Source organism: Vigna radiata, chromosome 5 (genome assembly GCF_000741045.1).
Source record: "Vigna radiata var. radiata cultivar VC1973A chromosome 5, Vradiata_ver6, whole genome shotgun sequence".
Lineage (NCBI taxonomy): Eukaryota > Viridiplantae > Streptophyta > Magnoliopsida > Fabales > Fabaceae > Vigna > Vigna radiata.
This window is the reverse complement of record NC_028355.1, coordinates 25,651,174-25,678,913: the sequence shown is the minus strand read 5'-3', so window position 1 is coordinate 25,678,913 and position 27,740 is coordinate 25,651,174. Positions and strand designations below refer to the sequence as shown.

Here is a 27,740-nt window from a genome sequence, read left to right as displayed (position 1 = left end):
ATATAACATTATTATTGTTTAAATAATTTTTTTTTATTAATCACGGTATTTTATTTCACTCTCCATTTACATCAATAAAATATTTAAAGTTTTGTTAGCTTGTATAATATAGAGATCCAAAAAAAAAATCTTTGATGTAAATTTTCCAAATTTTCTGCTAAAAATTGTGACTGGATTTTGGGTTTTTCCAAGAGTTGAGTTTCATGTAAGACGTGCCCATTGAACACAACAAAGTAACACAACCTATTCGATGAAAAGGACAATAATAAGAGAATCTATCAAACCTAAGTCAAAAACTTTGTTAACATAACTCATTGGTTGTGTCACTCTTTAATACACTCAGAGGATGTTTGTGTTGGGTGCTTCCTCCGCCGCAGCCACCACCGCCGCCGCCTCTACCACCGCAGCCACCATCCCCTCTCGCATTCTCTGTGGAACTCTTCACTCTCCTTATTCCCTCACTACCCCCCATAACTTATCTTCCCATCTCCTATCCAAAACTTTGGTATTCTTCTTTTTCTCCTTTTTTCGCTGTCTTCAGTTTATTCTCTAAAGTTGTGTTGCTGCTTTTTTATATTATTGTTTAGCTGCTTATATCTGATTTTTTTTTTTTGTTGCTAATTGGTATTGGTTTTCAAATGGGTATGTTCAGGTGCGGTCATCTTCACTGCATTTCAGGGGTGTTCCCATCAAAGCCATGGCGGAGACTGATACCATAGCAGCCTCTAAAATTGCTTCTTCTTCCTCTGTCCCTGGTACTTTTCAATTCCACCACCTCTTTTCTTTCGTGTTTTCAATTGTTTTATTTAGGGGTTTTGTTTGTTTATTTTTCACCCCTCTAAGGATAGCCAAAAAGAATATTTTTTTATCTAACGGGGTGATTTACACAATACCACATCTGTGGCTTCAAATGGAGTGGATTGCATTCGTGTCTTTGTTTTCTGATCTCAAATGGTGGTTATATTTCTCTCTTAATGCCGTTTTTTTATTTTTTATTGCATGACCTTGTGTGATTAATCCGCACTGAGTTTTTCAGAGACTTTGGACTTAACTAGTTTTTCTGGTCCCTTTTCTATCGCACTAAGCTATTCATTACTTCCTGTAGTAGTATAGAGAATAATTGATTCTGTGGCTGATGATTATTTGGTAACTGTCAATTATGACTGATATGCAACTTAACTCTATTTTCTCGTTGTTCATATCCAGTGATATGAGTTGGTTGGTAATGCATTAGAAACTATTTGTTTTGCAACTTTTGTTTGTCTTCAATTTAGCATTTACAGAGCTATCTTCAAATGTCTGAGCCTTTTGACTACTAAGGATCACTATTAAGTTTGTATTTATTATTTGTGATTTCAGTTTAGACAGACATGTTTACTTTAATTTGTAAGTGTCAAAATATACCCATATTTTACCCTTTGGTGATGTTTTCTATACTTTAAAATGTAAAGATAACTGTTTCTGACATACAATGTTTTTCTGTGACACAGGGACCAAGCAAGCCTTGATATCATTGTCAGATAAGAAGGATCTTGCATTTGTTGGCAATGGACTCCAGGAATTAGGGTAAATAAATTATTACAATTAATGAGTTTCTCTCTAATATGTTAGAATACTATTGCTTCTTGTACTCCTTTATTTTATTGTTTTATACTATTTATTCGCGCTTGTTTTTTTATATGTGGTTTGTGGAATCTCGAGAAGCTTCAGTTGCTATAGTGAACTATTGACAGTTCCTCTATTAAATTGTAGATACACTATTGTTTCAACTGGAGGAACAGCTTCTGCTTTGGAGAAGGCTGGAGTAGCTGTTACTAAAGTAGAACAGCTTACTCAGTTCCCTGAAATGGTGTGTGCGCGTTGCTGCTTGAGTTCTCCTCTCTAAACTCTCATGAACAATTCTAGTGCTGGAACTTCTGATGATACGTCTATGAATTATTATGTGACTTGGCCCTGTTTGGATAAACATTTTTATTAGAACTTCTACAAAAGACAATAAGGATGTCAAATGAATTAAGTTTCTCCTGCACTTTAACTGTTATAGAAGCTCTATAATCTAACCTCTCCAAAAATTGACGTGTATAAGTTGATTTTAACTTGTCATGATAAGCTTAATCAATTTACCTTATTTTTGTCTCTACTATAAGTGTTTTCTAATTGCTTAGTCATGCTGTTTTGAATGTTTTTATTGGATTATAAGGCTTTAGTTTTCTGCTGATATTTTCCTGCGGAACTAGCTGTTATGGTGTTTCTTTTATTGTAACTTTAATGGTTTCTATTGAATGTTAGCAGCCACATCTGTACATGGTCCCAAAAGTTTTAGTCTGTATCAGCATCATGACTCCTCATTTTTTGGTTACTTAAACCAACATTTCCAATATGGAAATTTTGGACTGTCATAGTTGCAAACTTTTTAGAGTTTAGATTGATGGCTAATCTCCTTGCTTTGGTAATCTTATAAATGTTGGCACCCTCGGCAGAATAGATATGTTATAAATTTGGTATTCAAACCCATGGCCAATCATTCCTCAAGTTACAACTTTTACCATTGTGCCTGGGTTTGCTCTCAGTGTGGACTTACTAGCAGAATGTTGTGGCTTTTTTCACAGCTTGATGGTCGTGTCAAAACTTTGCACCCTAACATACATGGGGGTATCCTGGCTAGAAGGGACCTAAAACATCATATTGAAGCTCTTAATACACATGGAATTGGTAAGTTATGTTGCTATCAACTGCTATTACAAGCGCACGGTGCTAGTTTTCTGTTCTGTTTATGTTGTGCTCATTCATTTTGGGAGGTTGCATATGCTTTTGCTTAAAGTTTCTCCTTTTAGGTACTTTTGATGTTGTGGTGGTGAACTTGTACCCATTTTACGATAAAGTCACATCAGCTGGTGGCATTGAATTTGAGGATGGAATTGAAAATATTGACATTGGTGGTCCAGCCATGATTAGAGCTGCTGCAAAGGTGGTTTTTTTTGACTGAATATGGCAAACCTCAATAAATTTGACCTCTTGACATCATTCATAAATCTTTATCTTGTCATGAAAACTTAAAAGGCTTTTCTAAAATGGCTCAGAAAATATCCTATCACCGATCTGACATATGTGGAAAGTATAAGAACCCTGTTCATTGCATACTGTCTTTGATCTGAATTTTTTAGTTTTTCTATTGAAGTATTTTGAGTATATAGTGATAAATTCTTATTCGAGCAGAATCACAAGGATGTTTTAGTAGTGGTTGATACAGAAGATTACCCAGCTCTTCTGGAATTTCTTAAAGGAAACCAGGATGATGAAAAGTTCAGGCTAAAACTTGCATGGAAAGCTTTTCAACATGTTGCTTCCTATGACTCTGCAGTATCTGAGTGGTTGTGGAAGCAGAGTGTGGGAGGTACTTCTGTTTCAAGTTTGTGAGGAATTGATTATTGATTCACACTCAATTGTTGTTATTTCGTTTCCTCAGTGAGATGGAAACGTACATTACAGAAAAAGGATGATAATCTAATAATATAATCCTAGAATGTTAAAGCTTCATCTATAGCCAGCAGATTAGTTGGTGTACAAATTTTGAAGTTTGTGAAATCAATGAAAAAAAATTGAAATTATATATTTAATTCCGAAACATGAACAGAACTGTCTGTATATTATGCGAGTATACTGAATATGTATATTTAGTTTAAATATTTCTAGTGCTGTTGTTAATATTTATGTTCTCAATAGATTTACTTATTCTGTATTTGATGACAGATAAATTTCCTCCTAGCTTAACGGTGCCTCTTTCACTCAAAAGTTCTCTCCGTTATGGTGAAAATCCCCATCAAAAAGCTGCATTCTATGTCGACAAAAAACTTTCTGAGGTTAATGCTGGTGGAATTGCTACAGCCATCCAACACCATGGAAAGGTGGGAGTCAACACACTAATTTCTTTCATCATCATCATCTAAATTTACTGCTAAATGTATTTCATATATTTAAGAGTTTGTGACTGAAAAATTGTACCGTTTCTATAAATCTTCATGTAATAATCCTAACATTACAACCTTAACATTATCATGCAGGAGATGTCATATAATAACTACTTGGATGCTGATGCAGCTTGGAACTGTGTATGTGAGTTTAAGAACCCCACCTGTGTAGTAGTGAAGCATACCAATCCTTGTGGAGTAGCATCACGTGATGATATTCTTGAAGCCTACAGACTAGCTGTTAAAGCCGATCCTGTGAGTGCATTTGGTGGAATTGTAGCCTTTAACGTGGAAATTGATGAGGTAAATATTCTATTTGAATTTTTGTCTGATTTTTTCTTCTTTTCAGGTGATACAAAGTGATCCAGTCACTGGTTTTTCATTTTAAGACAAGGAGGAAACAATATTATATAAGTAATGTTTTTAATATTTTTCATATATTTTAGGCACTTGCTAAAGAAATTCGAGAATTCAGAAGCCCCACAGACGGTGAGACAAGGATGTTTTATGAAATAGTAGTTGCACCCAGCTACACAGAGAAGGGACTTGAGATTCTGCGTGGAAAGTCCAAAACTCTAAGGATTCTTGAAGCCAAAAAGAATGAAGCGGGAAAGCTTTCACTCAGACAGGTTGGTGGAGGTTGGTTGGCTCAGGATTCAGATGACTTAACCCCACAAGACATCAAGTTCAACGTGGTCTCTGGGAAAGCTCCACAAGATGATGAACTTCGTGATGCAGAGTTTGCATGGTTGTGTGTGAAGCATGTCAAAAGCAATGCCATAGTAATAGCTAAGGTTGTAATCTCTCATACCATGAAACTTTTCTCTGCCTTATGTAATAGGTTCAAGAAACTGATCCCTTTTGTTATAATCTTCTGCAGAACAACTGTATGCTAGGTATGGGAAGTGGGCAACCAAACCGTGTGGAGAGTTTGAGAATAGCAATGAGGAAAGCCGGAGATGATGTTAAAGGAGCAGCCTTGGCCAGTGATGCCTTCTTCCCATTTGGTAAGTCTTATTTTCATATAAAATATTTGCAATACCAACATTCTTTCTTAGTATCTTTCTTTTCATGTTCATGCAACTGAATCTTGTGCTGGAGGATTTTCCTCTATTGTGAGAAGCTGAACTACCTTTTTGCTGGATAAACATAAACATCATTATGATGAGATTTTCAGTTCCCATCAAACCATCACAAGACAATGGTAAATTGTTAAATAATGAAAAGAAAAACTCACCCCAGTGACAGAAGAGTCCTTGCTATGTGAAAGTAAACTAGTTTAGAGTATAAGTTGGTTTCTCTTTTTGATAATTCTGTTAACATGGATGCATCTAAATCTATGAACAGCTTGGAAAGATGCTGTGGAAGAAGCATGTGAAAGTGGAATTGGTGTTATAGCAGAACCAGGTGGGAGTATCAGGGACCAGGATGCCATAGACTGTTGTAACAAGTATGGTGTTTCACTACTCTTTACCAATGTCAGGCACTTTAGGCACTGACTGAATTTTGCCTTTCTACTTCAACTTTCTGTTTCTGTTATCCAACCGGTGTTGCTCAGACTTGTGCTTCCAGTAGGTAGCACTGAAACCTGTATGAGTAAGGATGGTTCCATCCAATTTACATAGAAAAAATAAATTGATAATCTCCTACATTTCAATATCTTGTAGCTTATCCATAAAATAATTTAGCTTATCTAGAGTTGTTTTTTATTTCTCTTAAAGTGTTTATAGAGAAGTTTGTTGAAATAAACTCAATTTTTGGATAGGTTTGAATAACACAAATCACTCAATTATACTAAGATTGAGAGGACTGACCAACAACAGTAAGGGACACCAATTTAAAAATTTAAATTTTTAATAAAATATGTGTAGGTGTTTTTTTTAATATTTCAAAACATATTCCATATTTAATATTACAAATATTAATAATGTATTTTTCATGTCACCAGTAATATTATCCATATTATTGTTTTCTTATGTATTGAGTTGCATAGATTCGCAGTAGATATTCGCTTCCAAAACTACCATTACCAAATTCATCATCACCTTCAGCTCATGAGAAAGAGTTGTTGGGAATAATTCAGAATAGTTTAAAATCAATTCCACTTTTTTTCGTGAAAGTGCATTTTTTTTAGTCGCTTTGAAGGCTTTATCCATAATTTTTTTTTTCTTTTCAATTATCCGTTTTCAAAATATTTATTATTATCTTAATAAAAGTATTAAAATAATAGTTATAAATTACGGAAATGAGGCCCTTATAGCAATTATGACAAATATTTAAGAAGGGAAATGCTCAAAAGGATTAGCATTCAAGAAAATTGTAATTGTAATAAATTACATCATAAACTGGTCAACTATATTCTATAAACAGTAAGATTAATGTTGTATCAATGTATATAAATTTATATACAAAGTTCACAGAAAAATACTCCTACCTTTCAACTTCATAAAAGAAATATATGATAAAAAAATTATCCAAACAAATTACGACTTTAAATTACTTTTTTTCCAATTAAATTAATACCAATTCCACTTATATAAGACAATTCTTCAACTTTAATTTTTAATCAATTCTTGCATTTCTATATAATTACTTCTTTTCACCTTAAAATACGAAGTTCCAATATGGTCAGAGTATATCTGTTTAACAATATCATCAAAAAATTTCAAACTCATTAGAAAATAATATTTCCATAAATGATATACAATTAGATAATACACCATTATTAGTTTCAAAAAACTCTTCAAATTGGTTTAATTTCTTTTCTCAATATAAAATGAAAATGAAATCTGTGTCCAGTGCTACAAAATTAAAATAGATCATATTGGCAAATGCTTAGTTACACGATATACGATGAATAATAAAAAATTATAGCCTTGAAATCAGTTCAATCTACCTTTAATCTTCATTTCATAAGTAAAAAAAAATAAAAAAGAGAATTATATCCAAATGAAAAATCAAAAGAAAAATTGTGACAATATGATCTAATAAAAGACTGAAAGCAAGAACATCATAAACATTAAGCAACGTCCAATAAATAGAAAGACACTCAGTCTAAAATCAAAATTTGCGCATAATCTGTTATCATCACATCTCTCTAACAAAAACCCAAAATCTTAATAGTGCTTATGGCAGCAGACTAGCTCTCAATGGCAGTTTACGGATCAAGGTGCAACCACAATACGTCCAGCAACTTGATCAAGATCCCGCCGGCCACTGGAAGTGATTCTCCTGCCACTGAAACAAAAGGTGTACCAATGTTATCACATGAATAATAAAAATGCTCAGATTCTTATGCAGAAGGAATAAACAAGAATAGCACCAACAATTGCCAAAGACAAGCTATGCAACAGGACTCATTAATTGCCCAAGATAAGCTATAACTGTGATAGGATCCTTAACATTGTAGTGTAGCTAATATAAAATGTAGGAGGCTACAAAATTAGAGAAGAGCTTACCCTTTGGTGTCCAGTTCAATGATGTTCATGGTTTGCAACTGCTGAAGAATGTGACGGGCAATGGCACCACTGCTCTTGCAGAAATGAGGAGGACGGCTACCGTTCCTCTTGCTCCCGCCATAAATCCTCTGAAATGCACCAACACCAAGTCCTCCTCTCAAGTATATCTTTCTTGCCATGGAAGCTGACATTGTTCAATATTTGAATTAAACACACAACACAACTCACTACCATCTCATTGAAATTTTCATTAACAAAGTGCTATTGGCCAGAAAATGCTTTAGGAAAACACAATCAACAACAAAAAGGAAACTCACCAGCTCTAACATAGTACCAGTCAGGATCATAGGGAGCCAACTCCTTAAATCTTGCTGTTTTGACAATATCAGTCCACTCAGGCAGCTCCATCTGGTTAGAACAAAAAGAAGAATTTAAATCAACGTATCAATAACAGGATATTTTAAATGCCATTACGGACATAAGCCACTCATTGTTCAGAGAACAAGTCACAAATAAACAAACCCAAAACACAAAGAACTTGATTACAACATATGAAAGACCTTTCTAGAACATATGAAAGACCTTTCTAGAACTAGGTCAATACATTGCTAAAAGAAGGAGACCAAGCCCAAATGACAAACAGATGCTTCCTTCTGAATCAAATACACATTCCAATATCTATCTCCTATTCCACAACTAATACATTTGTTTAAATATAACAATGCTTACTTATGATCAAACTCGACACAGAAAAACTCACTCATATACCTGGGGTAAATGTCAAACAATCGCATCCAAGTGGGGACCTTTAAAACAACCCAATTCAAACACACGCAACCTTATACAGAAAACAATTAACACAAAAACATTGGCATGACCACTTAAGAAAAGCATCACAAAAAAATAGACAAAATCAACAATACTCCTATAACCCACTATAAAAGTAAAATCAAAATGAATCAGAAGCAGTTCACACAGAATGAATCAATCAAAACAGAAAAAATGGCTTTGCATTAAACTCATAATCTCAAATTTGAGACCAGTTTTTGATTGAAAAATGACAGAAGGAATGACCTTGCCAGATCGCTTAAGATGAGAAGAGTACGCCTTGACAAACTCGTGGGGAGAAACATCCTTCACAGTCCTTGCAGTGGCCATGGCGGCTTCTGGTTGTGGTTGATGCACAGACACAGAGAACAAAGGTGGCCTTAGGTTATGCCGCGTTCTCTATCTATCAGAATATCTAACAACACCAAAAAAATAGGGTTTGTGTGTCAAATATTAGGGTTTTGGTTGAAACTTTTGACGCGGCCCAATGAATATTGGGCCTCGACTCTTCGCAAATGGATTAAAGCCCATAGTGTAATACTTTTTTCTTAAGAAATTATTAGAAGTTTATGTTTGTGAATTCTTTTTCATTCTTCTATGAATAAGATAATCATATAAAGCTAAAAAAAGGTCACATAATTTATATATATATATATATATATATATATATATATATATCTTCCAATTTTAGATATAAAATTTAAATTTATATATCAAATTTTAATATATTTTTATTTTTTAAATAAGTAAATATAATGTTTTATTAATTTTTTTACATATTAAATAATGTTTTATATTCACATCAAACAGTATGTTAAAGGTCAATCAAGATCAACTAAAAATATATTCATTGTCAACAAATAAAAAAAAATTAACACAAAAAAGTTAAAAAGTTATATTTATTATTTTTAAATTTTAAGATTAAATTGTATTAAAAATTGAGATAATAAAAAATTTTCTCAAAATTTCGAATAGAAATGTTTAATTTTTTAAAAAACAAAATGATACATCAAAACACAAAAAAATAAAATAAAAAGATATGTAATTCTTTTAATATAAATTAAAAATATAAATTAAAAATATAAATTAATAGCATAGATTACAGAGAAGGATTTTATAACTAAGTTTAAATTTCAAATTAAATAAACAACACAATTCTTCAAAAATCAGAAATTTAAATCATCACCAACTATCATTAGGGTTCGGAAGCGTCTTCAATCTTCATGTCGATTTTCCGCCAATGTCTTTTCTCTATCAAGTATCTTTCTTTCCTCTTTATGTAGAGTGGTTTTTACCACCATTTGCATGCATTTGGCTTCTATTTCTTATTTCTTATAAAACTAAATTAATTAATATCGCTCTCCCCAATCTTTACCATCGTTTGATGTACACGTCAAGCCTCATTTTCTGTTTCTTCCACTTCTATGTTGCGTAACTGGAACAAAATGTAGCGTAGATTTTTGTTTTTACTTTAAAGGTAATCTTTTTTTCTTTTTGGGTTTTGTTTTTTTGGAGGGAACTTTATAGGGTTGCTATTGTTTCTCTTATTTGTAGGAGACAGGGGCATTCTGTGGAGGTTTCAGGATTATTGTTATGTGGGATAAAACATGACACTGAGAGGTATCTCAGTCGTAAGAACGTTTGTGGCTGTTATCCTGCATTGTCAGGTGCAAAAAATGATTTTTTAAGAGAGGAAAGTTACCATACTTCACCCGTTATTGGAAAGTTCTTTATGGGTAGTCGCCATTTGTCTTCTTTGGTTAATGAGAAAAGTTGGTATGAGAATGTTTTGAATGAAACAGTTTTGGAACTTGAGAAATCCCTTTCAGCTATGGCCAGTGGGGACATTAATTTGGAGGAAGAAGTTCAGCAACAATTTGAGCTAAAACCTAGACGTTTGGATGATCCTATGTCGGAATATGCAGATGACCTGTTCCTTGGCTGTCGTGAGCCTTTGAAGAGGAAGACTTCTTTGGAGTTGTTAAGAACCGTTATGAACAGTCCAGCCCCCTCCCTTCCTGGTATTCTGAAAAGATTTGCTGAAGCAGTGGAGGATTTGAGCCATTTAGAGGCTCCAAAGATTGTATTTATTCTCTGGAAGCATCATATGTATTACAAGGCTTTGAAGGTGCTTTCTGCAGTTTCTCTTAATTTGCTTAGCCAAGTTTTTTGCAAAATTTATGGGTGGTTTCATATTGGTAAAAACTGATGCTAGTCTCTCAAGGGCATTGTTCTTCTACTCTTCTTTTAATATGTTTTTTAAATCCGAAGATGCATGTATTTGAATGATTTTAGTTATAAAATTTTTGAAATGCCAAGTATCCTCTTGGAGTTCAGTATGCTTAAATACCAGATTCTTTGCTTGTTTGTCTCCATGTTGAGGTCCAAGAGACCAGCTGGTATTATGGCCAGTGAAGCTGCATTTTCTATTTTATACACTGTACTGGATTTAATTTCATACATGCCTTTGCTAAATAGCTTGAGATTTTAAAAGAATTGGTTCGTGACTTGATATTGGAGCCTCTATGAGTAGCTGTTCAGGAAATCCTTGTTGTCAACTCTACGTTGATTTTAGCACAAGACAGGGTGGGTTGCATCAAGCCCAAATGCCTTTTCTTTTAAAGGGATGTGTTAAGAGCCGTGGAACTGTTCATTTGCTTTCACCAACAACTCAAAGCTTTTCAGATAGTTGGTTTATAACATGTTATGCTTTCATTTTTCATGAATTGGTAGCTTTTAGGTTCTGTTTGGTGAAAAGAATTATGATAATTATCCAATCCTATAATCTGATATTTGTTGTACTGTGCATCAAACACTTGATTTGATTATATATTGTTCTATAATATTCTAATCTCAGCGTATTATATTCTCTCATCCTTTCATATATGTCCACTAGGCGAGCCCTTAGTTATGAATAATTATCTGTGCAATAAAAGAAGAAATCAAGTTACTTGTAAAAGGGATAAGAGTGAAATTTGTATGTATGATTCAATACATTTAGAATGTTATTGAATCTGCAGGATTAGTATTGTCTCTTACGTTTTTAGCGTGCATTAAATTATTAAACACGTTAAGAGGCTGAAAATGTTTTCTTTCCGCTGTTATCTGTTTTGCAGATTTTGGAATGGTTGGAGACCAAGAAACAATTTGAGCATAGTGAAAATGCCTATGCCTCTCGTCTCGATTTAATAGCCAAGGTCCAGGGAGTTGATGTGGCAGAGAAATACATGAAGAATGATGTGCCAGACTCTTTCAAAGGTGAATTACTGTACAGAACTCTTCTAGTAAACTTTGTCCGCTCTAGCAACATGGAAAAATCACTGGCAGTTTATGAAAAAATGAGAAGTTTAGGTTTGCCAATTACTATCTACACTTTGAATCAGATGATCATTTTGTACAAGAAGTATGACAGAAGAAAGATACTCGGCATATTTTCCTTTATGAAGAACAAAAATTTAACTCCATCTCATCTTACATACAGGATTCTGATAGCCACCAAGGGTGAAACTGGGGACATAATAGGGATGGAGCAATTAGTTGACGATATGAAATCTCATGGTTTGCAACCTGATATTCATTTGCTGACAGACTTGGCCAGATTCTATATTTCTGAGGGATGTAAAGATAAAGCCATCTCTATACTGAAAGAAATAGAACGAGTAAACTCACATGAATATATTAGAGCACATAATAAACTGTTCTCTCTCTACGCCTCTCTTGACATGACTAGTGATGTAAGCAGAATATGGAACCATTGCAAGTCAGACCCCACAATGATGGAGTGTGAAGCAGCAATAGGAGCATGGGGCAAACTGGGCGAAGTTGAGGAAGCGGAAGCAGTATTTGAAATGGCGATGCAAAAATTTAAGGGCCCACAATCCAGGCTCTTTTCTGAACTTCTAAGAGTTTATGCTCTGAATGACCAAATATCGAAAGGTAAGGACTTTATCGAGCGAATGAGGCATTCTAGATTTTGGTCTGGTCCACTGCTTTGGGATGGACTTGTGAGATTCTATGTTAAAGCTGGTGATGTGGAGAAGGCAGCTTCGATTTTAAGTAAGGCTGTCGAAAGGCAATGTGGGCGTGCAGTGAAGCCATTATTCAGATCTTACATGGTTGTGATGGAACAGTATGCAAATTGTGGAGATGTATATAATACTGAGAAATTGTTCCATAAAATGAGGCAGTGTGGATACACTGGTCGTCCTAGGCCATTTCAGATTCTGATTCAGGCTTATTTGAAGGCCAAAATCCCTGTTTATGGGATCAGAGAAAGAATGAAGGCTGAAAATGTTTTCCCGAGTAAAGAATTTAGCATGCAGTTGACAGAAATTGATGCACTGAAGTGATGCACTGAAGAGTGTTTACGTAATAGACCCCTAGTATGTTTAAGTTATGAGATAGGTGCTCCATTAATTGCATTTTAACAAGAGACCAATTATATATTCAACAAGGGAAATATTATATTATATTCTGGCTAAGATTGTTACATGCTACTCTGCCACAACTCGCCGTTTAACAGAGTATTCCATTCTTGTGCAGTGTAAGCAGTTAAAAATGGGCTTATTTCTAGTTATACATTTTTATGTTTCCTCAGAGGAACGGGGAGGCACTTTATCTCTTATGTTTAAATAAACATGGTCAATGACAGTAACGTGCACAATCTTGTGTTGAGAAAAAAAAATTCAATATTAACGTATTTCGTAGGGTACTTGTATGCTGTCCTTTTCTAAAAATAATCTGCTAAAATGAATCTTTTAACGCAGTAACCTGAAGATTCAATCAACAGGGAGTTCTGATGTGCTACTGAACTTCCCTTCAGTCCTGTTTTTGTTTTAATCCTAAGTTAAAATTGTTTGTTAATTTTTCATTTTAGAAGTTGTACTAATTTCTATACGTGTCAATTTAAAAACCGTGTTTGTTTTAAATGTTTGTCAATGAAAACAGGCTTCTGTTCAACCCAACTTGTTCAAGATGTTTGTTAGGCACAAGTTGCCAAAACTCAACACACAACGTTTTGAAATTTTATTTTTTTTCGGAATGTCTTTTTTCTTTGCTCTTCCAGGGTTTGTGGGTATAGCAATCTCGACTTAAACCCATCCAAATTAGTTCAAATGCCAAAAGGATTAGAAAGAATCCAACCACTTATCTGTCAGTAGTAATATTTTCTGCAACATTCAGCAACCAGTGTGTAATTATATCAGCAAAAGAGCTTTCTTTAAGGTTAACTGCCACAGTTCCAACCCACAGCGCAGGGAAAGATTTAGCATCTGATTGTTATTGTGAATACACACACAGGTCTCCATCTCATAATGTTTCTAAAGGACATCTCGGCCTTTAGTCCTTTACTTTTGCAGAAAAAAATATGCCTTTACACCTCCTTGAAACATAGTAAAGTTAACATGTTTTTTCTTTAGCATCTTAATGAAGAACATACCCCAAATTTTCCTCCTCGCTTGATGCCTTCAAAAACAGAACAAAAAGCAAACTACACAATCACACACACACCAAGACACGTAGTTAAAAATATCACAAAAACCATCTTCTAAGAAAGAAGAAAACACCCTCTCTCTACAATCACACACCCCTTCAACCATTTCAAAGGACTACGACAATGATAACATGATATACAACTTGAAAGAACCATAGATGATTACTTCATTATTTAGCAACATGTAAAAAGAGCAAGTCTGAACCAACCAAAGCACTTCCACCTTGTGGTTCAGCTCACAGAATTCAATCAGAACTTAGGAAGTTCTATATATACCAAGTAAAAAACAAAAACGTACCGAAAAAAAAAATCCAATACCATTCCATACTATACCACAACTCTATTGTGCGCCGGTAGCTAACTGGACATTGATTGATCCATTCCCGTTCTTCTTCTCCTTCTCAAAAATTTAGAATCTAACAATCATCATTGTCACCAGTGATGTATAAAACCTTAGATCATTGATCATTTCAGCCCCCTTCTTCTTCTTCTTCTACAAAATTTAGAACTTGGCAGACATCATTCTCGTCAGTGCAAAAATAAGGCTTCTTTCCAACCAATTCAGCAACTCTCTTCGCAGCACCAGAGTCTCTGGGACTTTCATTAACACACTTAACAGTCTTAATCTTCGGAAGCACCATCACTTCACCCGCCACCATTGACGAAACAGCTTCTTCTTCTTCCCCGTTCTTGGGAATCTCCCACCTCTTCTTAACCCTAATCTCACTCCCTCCCTCTGGCAACGACCTCTTCCTCACATCACCACCGCCATTATACCTACTCGCCACCATCCTACCCTGCTTCACCGTCTTCTTGTTACTCTCACACACCGATTTCACCTTCTCCCTCTCAAACATCTTCCTCGCCTGAATCTGACCCTGAACCACCGAACTTTCCTCTTTCTTCTTCACTCTACCAACGGTCTTCGCCCTCGATTCTTCGTCGATCTCCGGAAGCTTCCAGAAACACGATTTCCGGCGACTCTGCGTGGTGGCCGGCGTCGCCGCTATCTCCGCCGGCCCCATACTCATCCCTCGCCGCCACGCGTTGTGATTATTATTAGTGCTCTTTACCTTAGTCTTCGGCGTTTCTTCGAGTTTTCTCAAAACGGCGGCGTTCGGGCGCGGCTCCATGAACTTCGCGGGAACGGCTCTGCCCACCACGCGCTTTCCGCGCTTGGCCTTCTCGAGACGCAGAGCGTCGAGGCGAGTGGTGAGGCGCGTGATCTCGCGCTCGATTGCTTCGATTTCGTCGTCGATGTTTCGGTTGTCATCGGAAGAGAGAGCGAAAGCCTTGGTCTTGGTGTTCTTCTTGGGTTTCGGGGAGGAATTCAGTGCGGTAGGACTCAGGTTTTCTTTGGTGCACTCGGAGGAAGACCAAGAAGTCTTCATCGGGAAGAAGGCGTCGCCGCCGTGGTCGTCGAAGGCGGCGTTGTTCCACACTTGAATGTCGTTCATGGTTATTGTTGATGTCGTTTTGGTCGCTGTTGTTGCGTTTTTTAGGTTGATCGTTTAGGAATTTGAATCAGAATCTGAATCTAGTTGTTTTTTTGAATGGAAGAGAGTGAGGGAATTATTTGTATTTTGAGAAAAAGTGACCGTTGGAGAAGGAAGAATGAAAGGAAATCAAATTAGACGTTGGTGAAGGCTCCATCTAGGCCGTTGGATAGGAAACGGCTCCTCATTCATCACGCTCCGATATGAATTAAAGTTCATAGATTAGGGAAGTATTATGTTCTAATATTTTTTAAATATCTCGATAATGTAATAAAAAATAATTCAAATTAAATATTGATGATGAAAATATTTGTATATTGTTACTATTTGAAACATTTTTTTTTTTAATTCAATGAGAGATTAAATTTTATAATTATTTTAAAAGTTGTACTTGAAGTGAGTGATTTTTAACTAGTATAATAGTGATACAGTTCACAAGAAGAAGAATTGTGGACTTTTTGAAGAATGGTAGAAAATCCAATGATTCTAAACTATTGTTGCGCTGGAATTTGACTTTATTTATATATGTATCAATTGGGAGTAAGCTGAAAATAGAAAGAAAATAAAAAGAAAGTAAAAGAAAAAGATAAGTAAATGTAATATTTGAATAGATAGAGATAACAAAGATCTAACGTAATTTCTTTTTTGTCTGGATGAAAAGAAAAAGAAGCGTGAAAAAAAAGTAAATATATCATATGTAAAATATATTCTATGCAACACTAAAATTTAATTTTTATTTTATTATTTTTCTTATAATATAATAAGATCGAGGGATTGAAAATATGCAGAACATAAATGTGAAATGTTTTCTCAACTATCGATAACTAAAGAGACAATTAAGGTTGACTATTGATGAATTTAGCAATTTTATAGTGATGTTGATATAAGTAAAACTATAATAGGATGTTATGGATGAGAAATAATTCAATAAAAACTCAACTATTGTGGAATATAGGGAAAGATTTAGGTTGGTGACGAAGAACACATTATAAAACAAATAAGAGAAAATGGAAGCCAGGGATAATAATTTTAAGAAAGAGAAGGGAATAAAGAGAGGATTAATGAAAATTATTAGCTTTAACATCAGAGGATTTGGTGGCTCGAAGAAGGCTGATACATAAAAAAACCTTAGTCGCTAAGGAGGAAATAGATATAATATGTATTCAAGAGACAAAAATGACAAATATAACCAAAGAGAAATGTTATACGTTATGGGGAAATAATAATATAGATTGGGTTCATTATGGATCAGAGACACTGGTGGCATATTAAGTATACTCAAAATGTGTTATTTCTAATGAGAATATGTTAATATATACAAAAAAATAAATAAATAAATAGATGAATGGTTGACATCTACCATTTTTTCGCTCAGATACTGTATTATAGTTTCATTGCTATTATTTTAAGATACATACAGAGACATAATTATGGCATGATAAGGAATAATATTTTATTCTTAACCCCACTCTTTTCTCTTCTTATGAATGTCCCGCTTGTCTAAAAATGAATCAAATTGACTCACGCCAAACAATTTGGTCAAAAGACCAATAAGTTAAGAGTGTGGGAATATATAAACAGGTTGAATATGATTTTGTTGTATTTCGTTATAAATAAGATGTATTTCATCACAAATAAGATGGCATTGTACTTCAATATACTTCGTCCGTTAATGAAAACAGGATTCTTGACGATGTGAAGGACAACTTGATTGTCACAATAAAGGTTCATGGGCTCAAAGTGGGGAATACCTAGACTCAAAAGAAGACCTTGAAGCCATTTCAACTCACAAGTTATGTTTGCCACACATCGATATTCTACTTCAACAAAGGATTGAGAAACAATGTGTTACTTCTTGGTTTTCCATAAGATTAGGGATTGGCCAAGAAAAATAAGCCACCCTCTGAGAGAGTGACGCGTGAGAGGACAAGTAGCCCAATTTAAGTCACACCATCCATAATGGCGAAGGTTACTTTTCCTTTTAAAAAGCACACCCTAGCTCGATTGACCGTTTAAATAATGCACCACATATAGTGTAGCATGTTAATGCTCCTATAGTGGTTATTGCATAAACTAATATAGAACATGAACATTGTAGGATAATCCAGGTCTTGTAAAATATAAGTAAATAAGGGATCAACAAGGTGTCGATATTGGCTCGAGTTAGAGAGAAGATCACCATTAGCCAAGGCCAATCGATGATTTTCTTTGATGGGAGTGAACATTGGTCTTCCTCTAAGCAATCCTGCTTCAACAATGATGTCCAACACATATTTCCGTTGACACAAGAAAAGTTTTGTAGCAAACCAAGTAACCTCCACCCCCAAGAAAGTATTTTAATTTACCTAAGTCGTACATATGGAAACATTGATGAAGATAACTTTTGAATTTCGCAATTGCTTCACTGTGATTACTAGCAATGACAAGATCATCCACACAAACTAACATAACTAGTTGTACAACTTCTTTTCGAAAAATGAACAAGGAATAATTTGATTGAGAGTGTTGGAACCCGTCTTGATCAAGGGCATTTGAGAGCTTAGCAAACCAACATCGAAGGGCCTGAAAAAGTCCATAAATGGACTTGCGAAGACGACACACCATACCATTCTAAGACAAAGTCCATAAATGCATGTTTTTAAATGTAGACTTTGAGAAAGCATATGACATGGGATTTTTTTCTCTTGTACACGTTGGATAGGTTTTATTCTAGTGATGGAAGCCCAATAGTTCAGTTTCAACCAACTAAGGGCTAAGATTAGGAGACCTACTGGCCTTTTTCATATTCCTTACAATAGTAGAATGGCTAGCAGGAGTAGTTAGACAAACAGGGTGTAAGGGCCTATTAGGAGTTAGAGTGGAAAGGAAACAATTACCAATTATTATGTTGCAATTTGTCAATGATATTATATTTGTGAGCAAATCATATACAAAAAACACAATGAAATCCATGTTTTGAACTGACTTTAGGACTTAAAGTTAATTTTCATAAGAGTAAGTTGTGAAGTATTGGAATTCAAGAAATGATAGTAGAAAGATTTGTTGCAATATTGAACTGTAACATCATGACATACCTTTCACTTATTTAGGCATAAAAGTGTTGTAAACCTAAAAGTTAAATTACAAAAGCTTATCAAGGAAAGTATTTTGAAGTTGTTTTGCACGTGGTTAAAACCACTCACTCAGTAACGTTATTCAAAAATGCTTCTTTCGCAAGCTAAAGCACTTTTGCTCCAACGTTCTCTTTATTTGTTAAATCCGTTTTGATAAAATTTCTATGCGGGATTCTTCCGCAAGTTTCAATCCTAGGGGGTTTGCCTCATGCTCTATAAATAAAGCACTTTATTCACTCCAAAATACATCATCACAACACAAACCACTATTCTCTTATTCTATTTTATCTTAGTTTCATTCTTTCTTTATTTTTCCATTCTTAAAAATTTTTTGGGTTTATTTTTTACTTTTTTTTAGAGATCCTTTTTTTTAGAGATCATTGCTAGTTCTAAGATCCTAAAAAATTTCTGAGAAGTTTCTGTTGTATCTTGGGGGACTTACGCAATACATCGCGCATAAGTTCTTATGGACAATGATATATATACACATCTCGAGAAATTCTTTGTTCATGATCTTTATTCTTTTATTGTCAGTTTTTACAACAAAAAGTTAGGACTAACCATAAAAGAAAATAGTTTTGGCAAGACATAACAAAAAAAAAAATATAAGGAAAAGGTTGGTTATATGGAAAGGAAGACATATATCTATTGTGGGAACAGTAGTGCAAAAACGCTGTTTAACGTCGGTTAATTTGGGCTTTTAACGTCAGTTTCATATCCGACGTCTATTCCAGTGACGTTACTTTGCATCAGTCAGGTAATGACAGACGTCTATATAGACGTCAGACCTATATAGGTCACACGTCTATATAGACGTCAGATCCATACAAGTCAGACGTCTTTGAGGTTGCTCCTGACTAATGATAATTCGAGTTTACAATTTTATATTTTAGTTGAAGAGAATGTATTGTATACTTTTTTTATTGGATGGTTTTAAAAACGTAGTAGAGGGAATTGTAGAGTGCAAGACGCAAGAAATCGCCGCCAAAGAACATCGCCCAAGCACACGAAAATAACTGCACCAAAACCCAACAAAAACGCATTTTAATCGGTTCAAATGAAAGATAATGCATAAAAGAGTGATGTAATCGGAGTAAAACTAATTTAAAACGGTGCAAAAGTGAGAAAACGAACCTGAAAAACGTAACCCGTAAAGAGAAAACGCAACGAATAACTGCACCAAAACCCAACAAAAACGCATTTTAATCGGTTCAAATGAAAGATAATGCATCAAAGAGTCATGTAATCAGAGTAAAACTAATTTAAAACGGTGCAAAAGTGAGAAAACGAACCTGAAAAGTGTAACCCATAGAGAGAAAACGCGACGAAGATGATGAACAATGAGTGCGCGTAACGACTGCCTCGCGATCACGATGTTTTAATGCCGACATTTAGAAGTCGGTTCTCCTATAACAGACGTCTAAAGGGATTTAGAAGTCGGTTTCCACCCATAACAGACGTCTAAATGAAGTCAAAAAGTGACTTTTTAAATTTCTGGGTTTAGGGTTTAGACGTCGGTTCCCCCAATAACAAACGTCTAAAGTGCTTTAGAAGTTGGATTGGCGGGATCAGGCATCTATATGGAGCCAAAAAGTGTCTTTTTAAATTTTTGGATTTAGGGTTTAGACGTCGGTTCCCCAATAACAGACGTGTAAAGTGCTTTAGAAGTCGGATTGGCGGGATCAGACGTCTATATGGAGCCAAAAAATGACTTTTTAAATTTTTGAGTTTAGGGTTTAGACGTCGGTTCCCCAATAACAGACGTCTAAAGTGCTTTAGAAGTCGGTTCCCCCCATAACACGTCTAAATAGAATAAAAAATTATTTTTTATTAACTTTTTCGTTTAGTTTTGACGTCTTTTCGGGGGAGCCGACGTCTATCATATTATAGACGTCGGGGCACTCTTAACTGACGTCTATATTGACAACTTATCTACGAAAATGTCACCAGTCATTAGTTTACGTCGGATTCCCGCTTAATTGACGTCTAAGGAGTGACGTTAAAAGCCAATTCTGCACTAGTGAAAGATGACCTTAAAAAATCGATAATTAATATCTACCATTCCTTTGTACTACCTATCAATATTCAAAATGCCAAATTGTGTGCGAAAACTTATCACCAAACTTCTGACAGAATATTTATGGGAATGAGGATACGAGGGAAGGAAGATTTCATGGGTGAAGTGGAAAAGTATATGTAAAACTAAAGAAGAGGATGATTTAGGAGTAAAGGATTTGAAATTGTTTAACATAGCTTTATTTGGGAAAATGAAAATGGAGACTTGAAAAGGATGAACCTGAACTTTGGATAGATATTTTGATATCTAAATATGATTTGTGGAGAGCATTAGATGAGACATGAAATCTTATGACCCATTGTGGTAGAGAGATATTAGAAGATAATGTGAGGAAGACCAATATAATAAAAATTGGTTTGGCCGTAACATAAGGTGGAATTAGGAGCATATGTAATAAAATCAAATTCTCTTTAAAACTTTAGTTTGCAATTACAACCATACTTACATCTCTTTGGAATTCCATCACATTGTAAAAATCGTAGTTAAAATTAAAAGAAAAAATTGTACTCATAATAGACGTAATAAAGTTGATGTCTTGCTCAGAAATATACTTTCTTTCAAAACCAATAATAATACATAATCATTAAATTTGAATTAAAGAGTAAATTAAATCATTATTATTTACACTCATTTAAATTTTATTAATATAAATTTTTATTAAAAATATTAGTTAGAAAATGTTTTTTTGTTGGAAATACAAGTTTGAATCTAAATTTTAAATAAAATAAAAAATAACTGAGTATCATATAATAATTAATAATGAAAACGATAAATATGTGTCTTCAAATTTTGGATCAAGAGTAGTGTTAACGTTTTATGTATGTTAATATGATGTTTTGATTGGTATTATATTTTTTAGGTAATTTTTTTTTTCAAAAAAACACTAAGTAATAATATAAAAAACATCTTTATAATAAGGAAATCAATATAAATTAACGATGACATAACATAAATTAAATATGAATACATTCAATTTGTAATATAAAATTCCTTAATCATGTTTAAATTTTTTTGAAAATCCTCTTAACAAATTTGAAACATTTTATGTAATTAAACTTTTGTTTAGAGATGAAAAAAAAGGAATACTCAATTCATTTATCTTGATATTGATTAAAAAAAAACTCCATTACATAAAAGGAATTGTTTTCGTTTCTTACATTGAAAAAAACCGGTGATAGATAATTCAAAGTATAAATAACAAAACAATACAAAAATTGATGAACAGAAATCCAACATTTGATAAGATGAGCCATAACATCAGCATATTACTGTACCAACATGACATCAATATTTAATACAAGGAAAACAAAATCATAAAACTCAAAGTTCTATAGACTGATAAAACAGTGAAGGTGGCAATGGAGGCAAATCTACTTCTTGTTGCTCATTCTGAGATTGACCATGAATTTTCTGCTGCAACTGCAAGGTAGAAAACTGTGGTTGACTAGTCCAATCCACAAAATTACCAAGAACTGAATCTGACAAATCTTTTGTCCCATTGGATTCTTTAAGCCACTCAAACTCATCAAATTGATTAAACCACTTCAAAGACTCACCAAATTGATCAGTTGAATTTGGAGGAACACCAACGTGGGATTTGTTCTGCATGAAACTGAGTTCACTTGGTTGTGACGAGGTAGTTCTCTCAGCAACCATGTTTGGCATGTAACGAAAGAAAGCATCACCTCGTTCAATGTTTCTCATCATGTTAATTCCATGGTCAGAAACTCCACCAACCTGAAATGTCGAATCTAGCGGTACACCAACTTGATCAGTAAAACCCACCACCTGATCATATTTTTCATCAACAGACATCAATGTTTCAATTGACATCACTTGCTGTTGTTGGTTCTTCTGACACATGAAATTGAGTTGGCTCGAATGAGAAACACTTGGTTTTGGTTGCTGATGAGACATATTTTCCATGACATCGATGCTGATTTCATGATCTTGATTATTCTTGTTTTTCAACATGGCGATTCTCTGATCACAGGCTCCAATCTTAGCATTCACATCAGCAAGGACCGCCCACAGTTGCTCCTTATCCATGTTGTTCAAACTCTGATCCCATGTTGGATACATGATCTCTCTTTCTTGTTTGTGCAATTTGGAAATCTCAGCTTCAATCATGTTCTTTCTGTTGTCGAAAAAGTCTTGAATCTCAAAGGTCTTGGGAGATTTCTCAGTGCTTTGACAAACATAATTTTGTATCATGGATTGTACCGCTGCAGAATCTTGAGGCCAGATTTCTGGTCCAACGTTGTCGCTGTCATCATCGTACACAATCAAACACGCTTTAGCTTGACACATGATGCAAAATTCAGAGACTTTTTTTATGAGTCCCATTTTTCTGCGTAAAAAGGTTGTTTTGCGATGTCTTTTATTAGGTATTGGTTTCAAGGTCACTCTTGCACGACCCATTTTCTGAAAAAAGAAAAACAAGATATTTACAAATCTTGATGAGAAAAATTTATTAAAACAACTGATTAGAAAGAACTAGAATAGGAATATGATGATCTGAGAAACTTACATGTTATAAAGAAGATGACAGCAAAGCGATGTTCTTAACTCTTCAATCTCAGAACATTGAGAATTCAAGAAACTTTGTACACCCCAGTTCTCTTTTTATCCCTTACGATTCATTATTGTCGTGAGAAATAATCTTTATTTTCGGGCCAATCAAATTGTAATATTTTCCAATTAATCAAATCTTCAATATTTTTTCCGAAATCTTAAGTATTAAGGTGAGTATGAATTAAAGGCAATACAATATTGGATTTCTAATATATTTCTCTTTTAATTAAAGTTTCAGGATGCATATTTTAGTGAAACCAATCTCCTAAATATCCCATAAATATAAATAAGGAAATAAGAATTTGTGTGTAATCTATATTCAGATTAAATTTAAATGAATATTGATTGTAATATTTGAATTCAAAACTTAACTTTTCTTCTTCTTGAAGTCCTTTTATCAATGCTCATTTATACGCAATTCTTTATATTAGTTCAAATTATATATTTGAAGTATTTTATTGCATATAGAAAGTGTAAAGACACTTTTTAATATTGACTGTTTTTCTCCCTAAATTAAAATATTTTTTTTACAATTGCTTATAACTCATATATATATATATATATATATATATATATATATATATATAATCATTTGATTGATCCTGTTTCTATTTTAAAATCTTAATTAGATTCTTAAATTAGTTTCAATTGGATATTTATTTTTGAAGATACTATGTAATTTGGTTATTGTGGTTAGTAATGCAGTAACTACATTAATTCATGTATAGGATAATGGAGTAAAAATCTGTGTATAAAAAAGGTAATTCATAATTTTTGTTTTGTTAAAATATAGATAATATTCTTAGACATTTAGGATAAATAGTATGTGGACCAAGCTAGCTCACAAAAAGTCCAGAACGAGAAATTTCAATAAAAGTAATTATCAATAAATAATTTTAAAAATTCAGGATGAGTATTGTTTGGGCCAAGCTAATTCATAGCCCACTAAAACAGCCCAGAATCTTAAAGCTCACCACAAGTAGCGTTTTTCCTGGAATCCCAGTGAGAGAAGTTATTTAGGGTTTTTGCGACGCCATCACTCTCCTCTGTAGCTTCTGCCGTCAAGTCCTTTCGTCATGGCTGAACAAGTATTCTTCATTTCTCCATTTTTCCATATTGTTCTATCAATTCTTCTTATGTTTTGTGTGAATCTTGTGTTGATTTTGTTTTAATTGTGTGTTGCAGACCGAGAAGGCTTTTTTGAAGCAACCAAAAGTGTTCCTCAGGTATGTTGAAAACTTGGAAGAACGCTTAGCTTTGTTGCTTACTTACACTGTGATTTTGACGTTGAATCGTTTTTGTTTTGTTTCTGTCGCTATCGCAGCTCGAAGAAAACTGGGAAGGGGAAGAGACCAGGCAAAGGTGGAAACCGCTTTTGGAAATCCATTGGACTTGGATTTAAGACTCCCAGGGAAGCCATCGAAGGTATCTCTTCATACCTCTCGAAAGGAAACATTTGTCCTCTCAGATGTTAATCTACAGTTTATTGTTTTGGCCCTGTATTTTCTTTAATTTTTTTAATTATTACACTAGTTTAATGTTCTGCTGTGGAGTGTTTCTGATTTAGGTTAAAACTCGCATTCTTCATAAGGCCCTCTTTCTTTTGATTTGTCTTGTTCACTTCAAAAGAATTCATTCCCAAACAAGCCATTGGTTATTTGTTTGTGTCAATTGATGATATTTGGGAATGCTATTTTTACTCTGATAGTGTTTACTCTGATCATTTTTATGGTAGTGTAGATTCCTGTAACCATGTTTTCTCCTTTAAAAAAATGTAGATATTCTTGTTTGTTAGAATATTAGCATGGATTGAAATAGATTTTGTATACGAAGCAGAATGATATACATTTGGCTATCTATATAAGAATCCAAATTTTTGTGAGGCTATATTACTCATTTCATGTCTTTATCTTCATGTACTTGGGTTATTTCACGTGAAAAACTATGGTTATTTCTTTTCTTTAAATAGGTCATTTATACTTTTCCAACCCTTTTGATTTATAATTTGTTCTGAATTCTAAGTACAGGAACTTATATTGACAAGAAGTGCCCCTTCACTGGCAATGTCTCCATCCGTGGCCGTATCCTGGCTGGAACATGCCACAGTGCTAAGATGAACAGGACAATCGTTGTTAGGAGGAATTATCTCCATTTCATAAAGAAGTACCAGAGGTATTTATGTTGCATGCCTTCTCTTTGTCTAGTGTTTTTGTATTTATGTTTGAAAATCGGACTTCCATTCTTTGTGTAGGTATGAGAAGAGGCACTCAAATATCCCTGCTCATATATCACCTTGTTTCCGTGTGAAGGAAGGAGATCATGTCATTATTGGTCAATGCAGGTGAGATTTTATTAAAGTTATTCTTTTTGTTTGTCTTGGTGTCGATATCCGTCTGATTTTTACTTCTACCATTTATGCAGGCCTCTCTCTAAAACAGTGAGGTTCAATGTATTGAAAGTGATCCCTGCTGGATCTTCTAGCGGTGCTAAGAAGGCATTTACTGGGATGTGAGCTTTGTTTTCCAGTTTTATGAGTTTAGATTATGTTGTACGCCTTGAATTTTGAAATCTATTAGGTTTTCTTAAGCAATGCAGACTCTTCTCCTGTTTCCCAGTATATTTAATTACTTCTCATTTGGGTTTTAAAGTTATGGAATTGTTTTTAAACCGACATCTAAATGTTTCCCTAAATTAACACCATATATTTTCACTACAATGTGTGTTTGTTCTTCTCAACTAAAGTTGGAAGGTTAGTTTTTTATTATTGTTAAGGATTTAATAGTTTACGCAGGAATATTCACATTATTGGATTATATGTAGTCTTGGAAACGAAATACCTTACGATGCGTTTTTCATTAGTGCATAAATGTGTATGGTAATTTGTATCGATTTAATAAATTAGCCAGAGAAAATTCTTATAATTTGAACATATATATTTGAATCTGAACTTCTGCGTTATGACTTATTTTGAAGAATGATGTGTGCAAGGTTACTCTGAATTAATAATAGATTCAAAGCCTTCATTAGTAATATAATTTCATTTGTTTTCTTGTTCTTTCACTTAATTATTACATTTATTTTTGTTATTTGCATTTTGCTTATAGAATTGTTTTCTAATTTTGTTTTCTTCACTTTCGTTTTTCATTACTAGTAGTACGCAGACGATTTTTTGTTTTACTGTAAACCACTTGTGATAGTTTTTAAAATTTACTTTTCCAGTTCTCTTCTACAGGCAAATAACTACCATCACTTTCACCGTGTTACATAGAGTTGTAATCAAATTCACCATTTTTTCTGAACTGATTCTCCTGTATGCTGGTATAATAATTTCCCTTATAATAATATTTGGAGTTTGTACTGAGTGTTTTCGAATGGGGTTTTATTTAAGAATTGTTTGGGTTACTTGAATATGTAACATTTATAGTTACTTAAAAAATATCTCGATTACTTCTACAATTAAATAGGCTTTTAAAATAAAAGAAAAAATTTTGTACATTAAAATGTTAAATATTGTTATGTAATAATTACATATAAATAAAAATCTGAAATTGTAAATGTTGATGTGTTACAATAAATGTTGTAAATTACAACTTTTATTATATGAAGTAACTTTTTATAAATTTATTCTATCGTTGGTGTGCTAAATTTCTGATCAAATCAAATATTTATTTTATTTTTCAAGGTAGTTAGGCCTGTAAATGTTTTTTAATAGTTTAAAGAAGAGAACTGAGAAGAAACATGAAAAAAAGATAATCGAAAAGGTAAAAAAAGAACGCAAATTAATTAGCTTTTGTTTCGAATATCATTTCTGTGATTGAGAGCTTAGATCTCTTATTTTTCCATCCTCGACATCTCGTTGCCAAACTAGAGAATGATAATAAAATCAACAAAAACTTGTATAAAATATTGTAAGTAATTTTTGGTATTGTTTTCCAATCAAATTTTTGGTATATATAATATGATAAATTATTAAAATGATACTTTTATATATTTATTCCGACTTCTTCTTAAAGTATCAACACATAAGATTAAACTAAACAATCTTTGACTATATTATCAATATTTACCTTAAAGCTTATTAATATATAAAACTTGACCATATACCTTAAACCAATTAGTATATAAAACTTGCCATAATTTGAATATTAAAAAAATTCACCATAAAAAATTAGAGGCATTTTTTTTTTCAAAATTCAAAAATAATAATTGCTTTTTACTTAATTTTTTTTCACTTGTATTTACTTTCTCTACCTAAATAACAGTCGTTTCAAAGTTCTTTTTTCTAAATGAAAGAAAAATATGTAATTCTTTTGTTTACAATACAACATTAAATGAATTATTTATTAATTATACCTCTTTTAGGTTTCTTTCTTCAAAATACTAAAAGTGAAAGCAAGGCTATAATTACAAAAAGGAATATTATATATTATCTAAAATTTTAAAAAAGGATATAAATGAAAAGGAACAATTTTACCTCCAAAACGTATCCCTTATATAAGAAATAAGATTAGTTTACATATATGTATTTATTATAATATAAAAAGGACATTCCTAGAAAAAGCTTTATAAATATTTTATTAAAATCTAGAAGACGTTTGCTTTCTGGATTTATAGAAAAACATTAAGCAAACTCCTAAAAGAAGAAAGTAATATATATTTTATAAAGTTTCGAAAACTCATATATATTTAGTAATAATTTACTAACTTTTAAAAGAAAAATTACATTTTTAACAAT

General features: G+C 33.4%; 6 protein-coding genes across 7 annotated transcripts; 3 read left to right on the top strand and 3 right to left on the bottom strand.

Moving 5' to 3' along the window:
- Window positions 1-346: 346 nt before the first annotated feature.
- LOC106762887 (bifunctional purine biosynthesis protein PurH) lies at window positions 347-5,625 on the top strand. The gene is made up of 12 exons (XM_014646999.2): window positions 347-505; window positions 653-755; window positions 1,491-1,566; window positions 1,753-1,849; window positions 2,610-2,712; window positions 2,835-2,968; window positions 3,217-3,394; window positions 3,751-3,905; window positions 4,062-4,271; window positions 4,415-4,762; window positions 4,849-4,975; window positions 5,316-5,625. Exons 1-12 carry the CDS (start codon window positions 347-349, stop codon window positions 5,465-5,467), a joined length of 1,842 nt encoding a protein of 613 aa, XP_014502485.1. The 3' UTR covers window positions 5,468-5,625.
- A 1,293-nt stretch (window positions 5,626-6,918) lies between these two features.
- Window positions 6,919-8,684, bottom strand: LOC106760840 (40S ribosomal protein S19-1). Its single transcript, XM_014644271.2, has 4 exons — window positions 8,501-8,684; window positions 7,744-7,834; window positions 7,427-7,610; window positions 6,919-7,205 (listed from the first exon to the last, which is right to left on the bottom strand). The coding sequence occupies exons 1-4, from the start codon at window positions 8,582-8,584 to the stop codon at window positions 7,133-7,135; spliced, it is 432 nt and encodes a 143-aa protein (XP_014499757.1). The 5' UTR covers window positions 8,585-8,684; the 3' UTR covers window positions 6,919-7,132.
- A 730-nt stretch (window positions 8,685-9,414) lies between these two features.
- Window positions 9,415-12,850, top strand: LOC106761040 (pentatricopeptide repeat-containing protein At1g80270, mitochondrial). 2 transcript variants are annotated; one of them, XM_014644514.2, is made up of 3 exons: window positions 9,415-9,512; window positions 9,809-10,382; window positions 11,371-12,850. In XM_014644514.2, exons 1-3 carry the CDS (start codon window positions 9,478-9,480, stop codon window positions 12,601-12,603), a joined length of 1,842 nt encoding a protein of 613 aa, XP_014500000.1. In that variant the 5' UTR covers window positions 9,415-9,477; the 3' UTR covers window positions 12,604-12,850. The 2 variants fall into 2 exon arrangements, with proteins under 2 accessions (XP_014500000.1, XP_022636915.1); XM_022781194.1 differs by having other exon boundaries at window positions 9,440-9,731.
- Window positions 12,851-13,888: 1,038 nt separating this feature from the next.
- LOC106761270 lies at window positions 13,889-15,341 on the bottom strand. The gene has a single exon (XM_014644803.2). The coding sequence runs from the start codon at window positions 15,200-15,202 to the stop codon at window positions 14,216-14,218; it is 987 nt and encodes a 328-aa protein (XP_014500289.1). The 5' UTR covers window positions 15,203-15,341; the 3' UTR covers window positions 13,889-14,215.
- Window positions 15,342-21,751: 6,410 nt separating this feature from the next.
- LOC106760533 lies at window positions 21,752-22,741 on the bottom strand. Its single transcript, XM_014643955.1, has one exon. The coding sequence runs from the start codon at window positions 22,739-22,741 to the stop codon at window positions 21,752-21,754; it is 990 nt and encodes a 329-aa protein (XP_014499441.1).
- A 1,215-nt stretch (window positions 22,742-23,956) lies between these two features.
- LOC106760887 (40S ribosomal protein S11) lies at window positions 23,957-25,718 on the top strand. The gene is made up of 6 exons (XM_014644326.2): window positions 23,957-24,093; window positions 24,191-24,231; window positions 24,330-24,430; window positions 25,033-25,177; window positions 25,257-25,346; window positions 25,427-25,718. Exons 1-6 carry the CDS (start codon window positions 24,082-24,084, stop codon window positions 25,515-25,517), a joined length of 480 nt encoding a protein of 159 aa, XP_014499812.1. The 5' UTR covers window positions 23,957-24,081; the 3' UTR covers window positions 25,518-25,718.
- The last annotated feature ends 2,022 nt before the right edge of the window (window positions 25,719-27,740 follow it).

What these genes read in the sequence shown, in the direction of transcription:
- LOC106762887 (XM_014646999.2), top strand. Translation starts at nt 347, where the DNA reads ATGTTTGTGTTGGGTGCTTCCTCCGCCGCAGCCACCACCGCCGCCGCC. An exon ending in CCATCCAACACCATGGAAAG is followed by an intron (nt 3,906 to 4,061) that starts GTGGGAGTCAAC and finishes ATTATCATGCAG; the next exon opens with GAGATGTCATATAATAACTA. An exon ending in ATGCCATAGTAATAGCTAAG is followed by an intron (nt 4,763 to 4,848) that starts GTTGTAATCTCT and finishes AATCTTCTGCAG; the next exon opens with AACAACTGTATGCTAGGTAT.
- LOC106760840 (XM_014644271.2), bottom strand. Translation starts at nt 8,584, where the DNA reads ATGGCCACTGCAAGGACTGTGAAGGATGTTTCTCCCCACGAGTTTGTC. An exon ending in CTGGTACTATGTTAGAGCTG is followed by an intron (nt 7,611 to 7,743) that starts GTGAGTTTCCTT and finishes GAACAATGTCAG; the next exon opens with CTTCCATGGCAAGAAAGATA. An exon ending in ATTGAACTGGACACCAAAGG is followed by an intron (nt 7,206 to 7,426) that starts GTAAGCTCTTCT and finishes CTTTTGTTTCAG; the next exon opens with TGGCAGGAGAATCACTTCCA.
- LOC106761040 (XM_014644514.2), top strand. Translation starts at nt 9,478, where the DNA reads ATGTCGATTTTCCGCCAATGTCTTTTCTCTATCAA. An exon ending in CAATGTCTTTTCTCTATCAA is followed by an intron (nt 9,513 to 9,808) that starts GTATCTTTCTTT and finishes TCTTATTTGTAG; the next exon opens with GAGACAGGGGCATTCTGTGG. An exon ending in TGTATTACAAGGCTTTGAAG is followed by an intron (nt 10,383 to 11,370) that starts GTGCTTTCTGCA and finishes TCTGTTTTGCAG; the next exon opens with ATTTTGGAATGGTTGGAGAC.
- LOC106761270 (XM_014644803.2), bottom strand. Translation starts at nt 15,202, where the DNA reads ATGAACGACATTCAAGTGTGGAACAACGCCGCCTTCGACGACCACGGC.
- LOC106760533 (XM_014643955.1), bottom strand. Translation starts at nt 22,741, where the DNA reads ATGTGTCAAGCTAAAGCGTGTTTGATTGTGTACGATGATGACAGCGAC.
- LOC106760887 (XM_014644326.2), top strand. An exon ending in TTCATAAAGAAGTACCAGAG is followed by an intron (nt 25,178 to 25,256) that starts GTATTTATGTTG and finishes TTCTTTGTGTAG; the next exon opens with GTATGAGAAGAGGCACTCAA. An exon ending in GTCATTATTGGTCAATGCAG is followed by an intron (nt 25,347 to 25,426) that starts GTGAGATTTTAT and finishes CCATTTATGCAG; the next exon opens with GCCTCTCTCTAAAACAGTGA.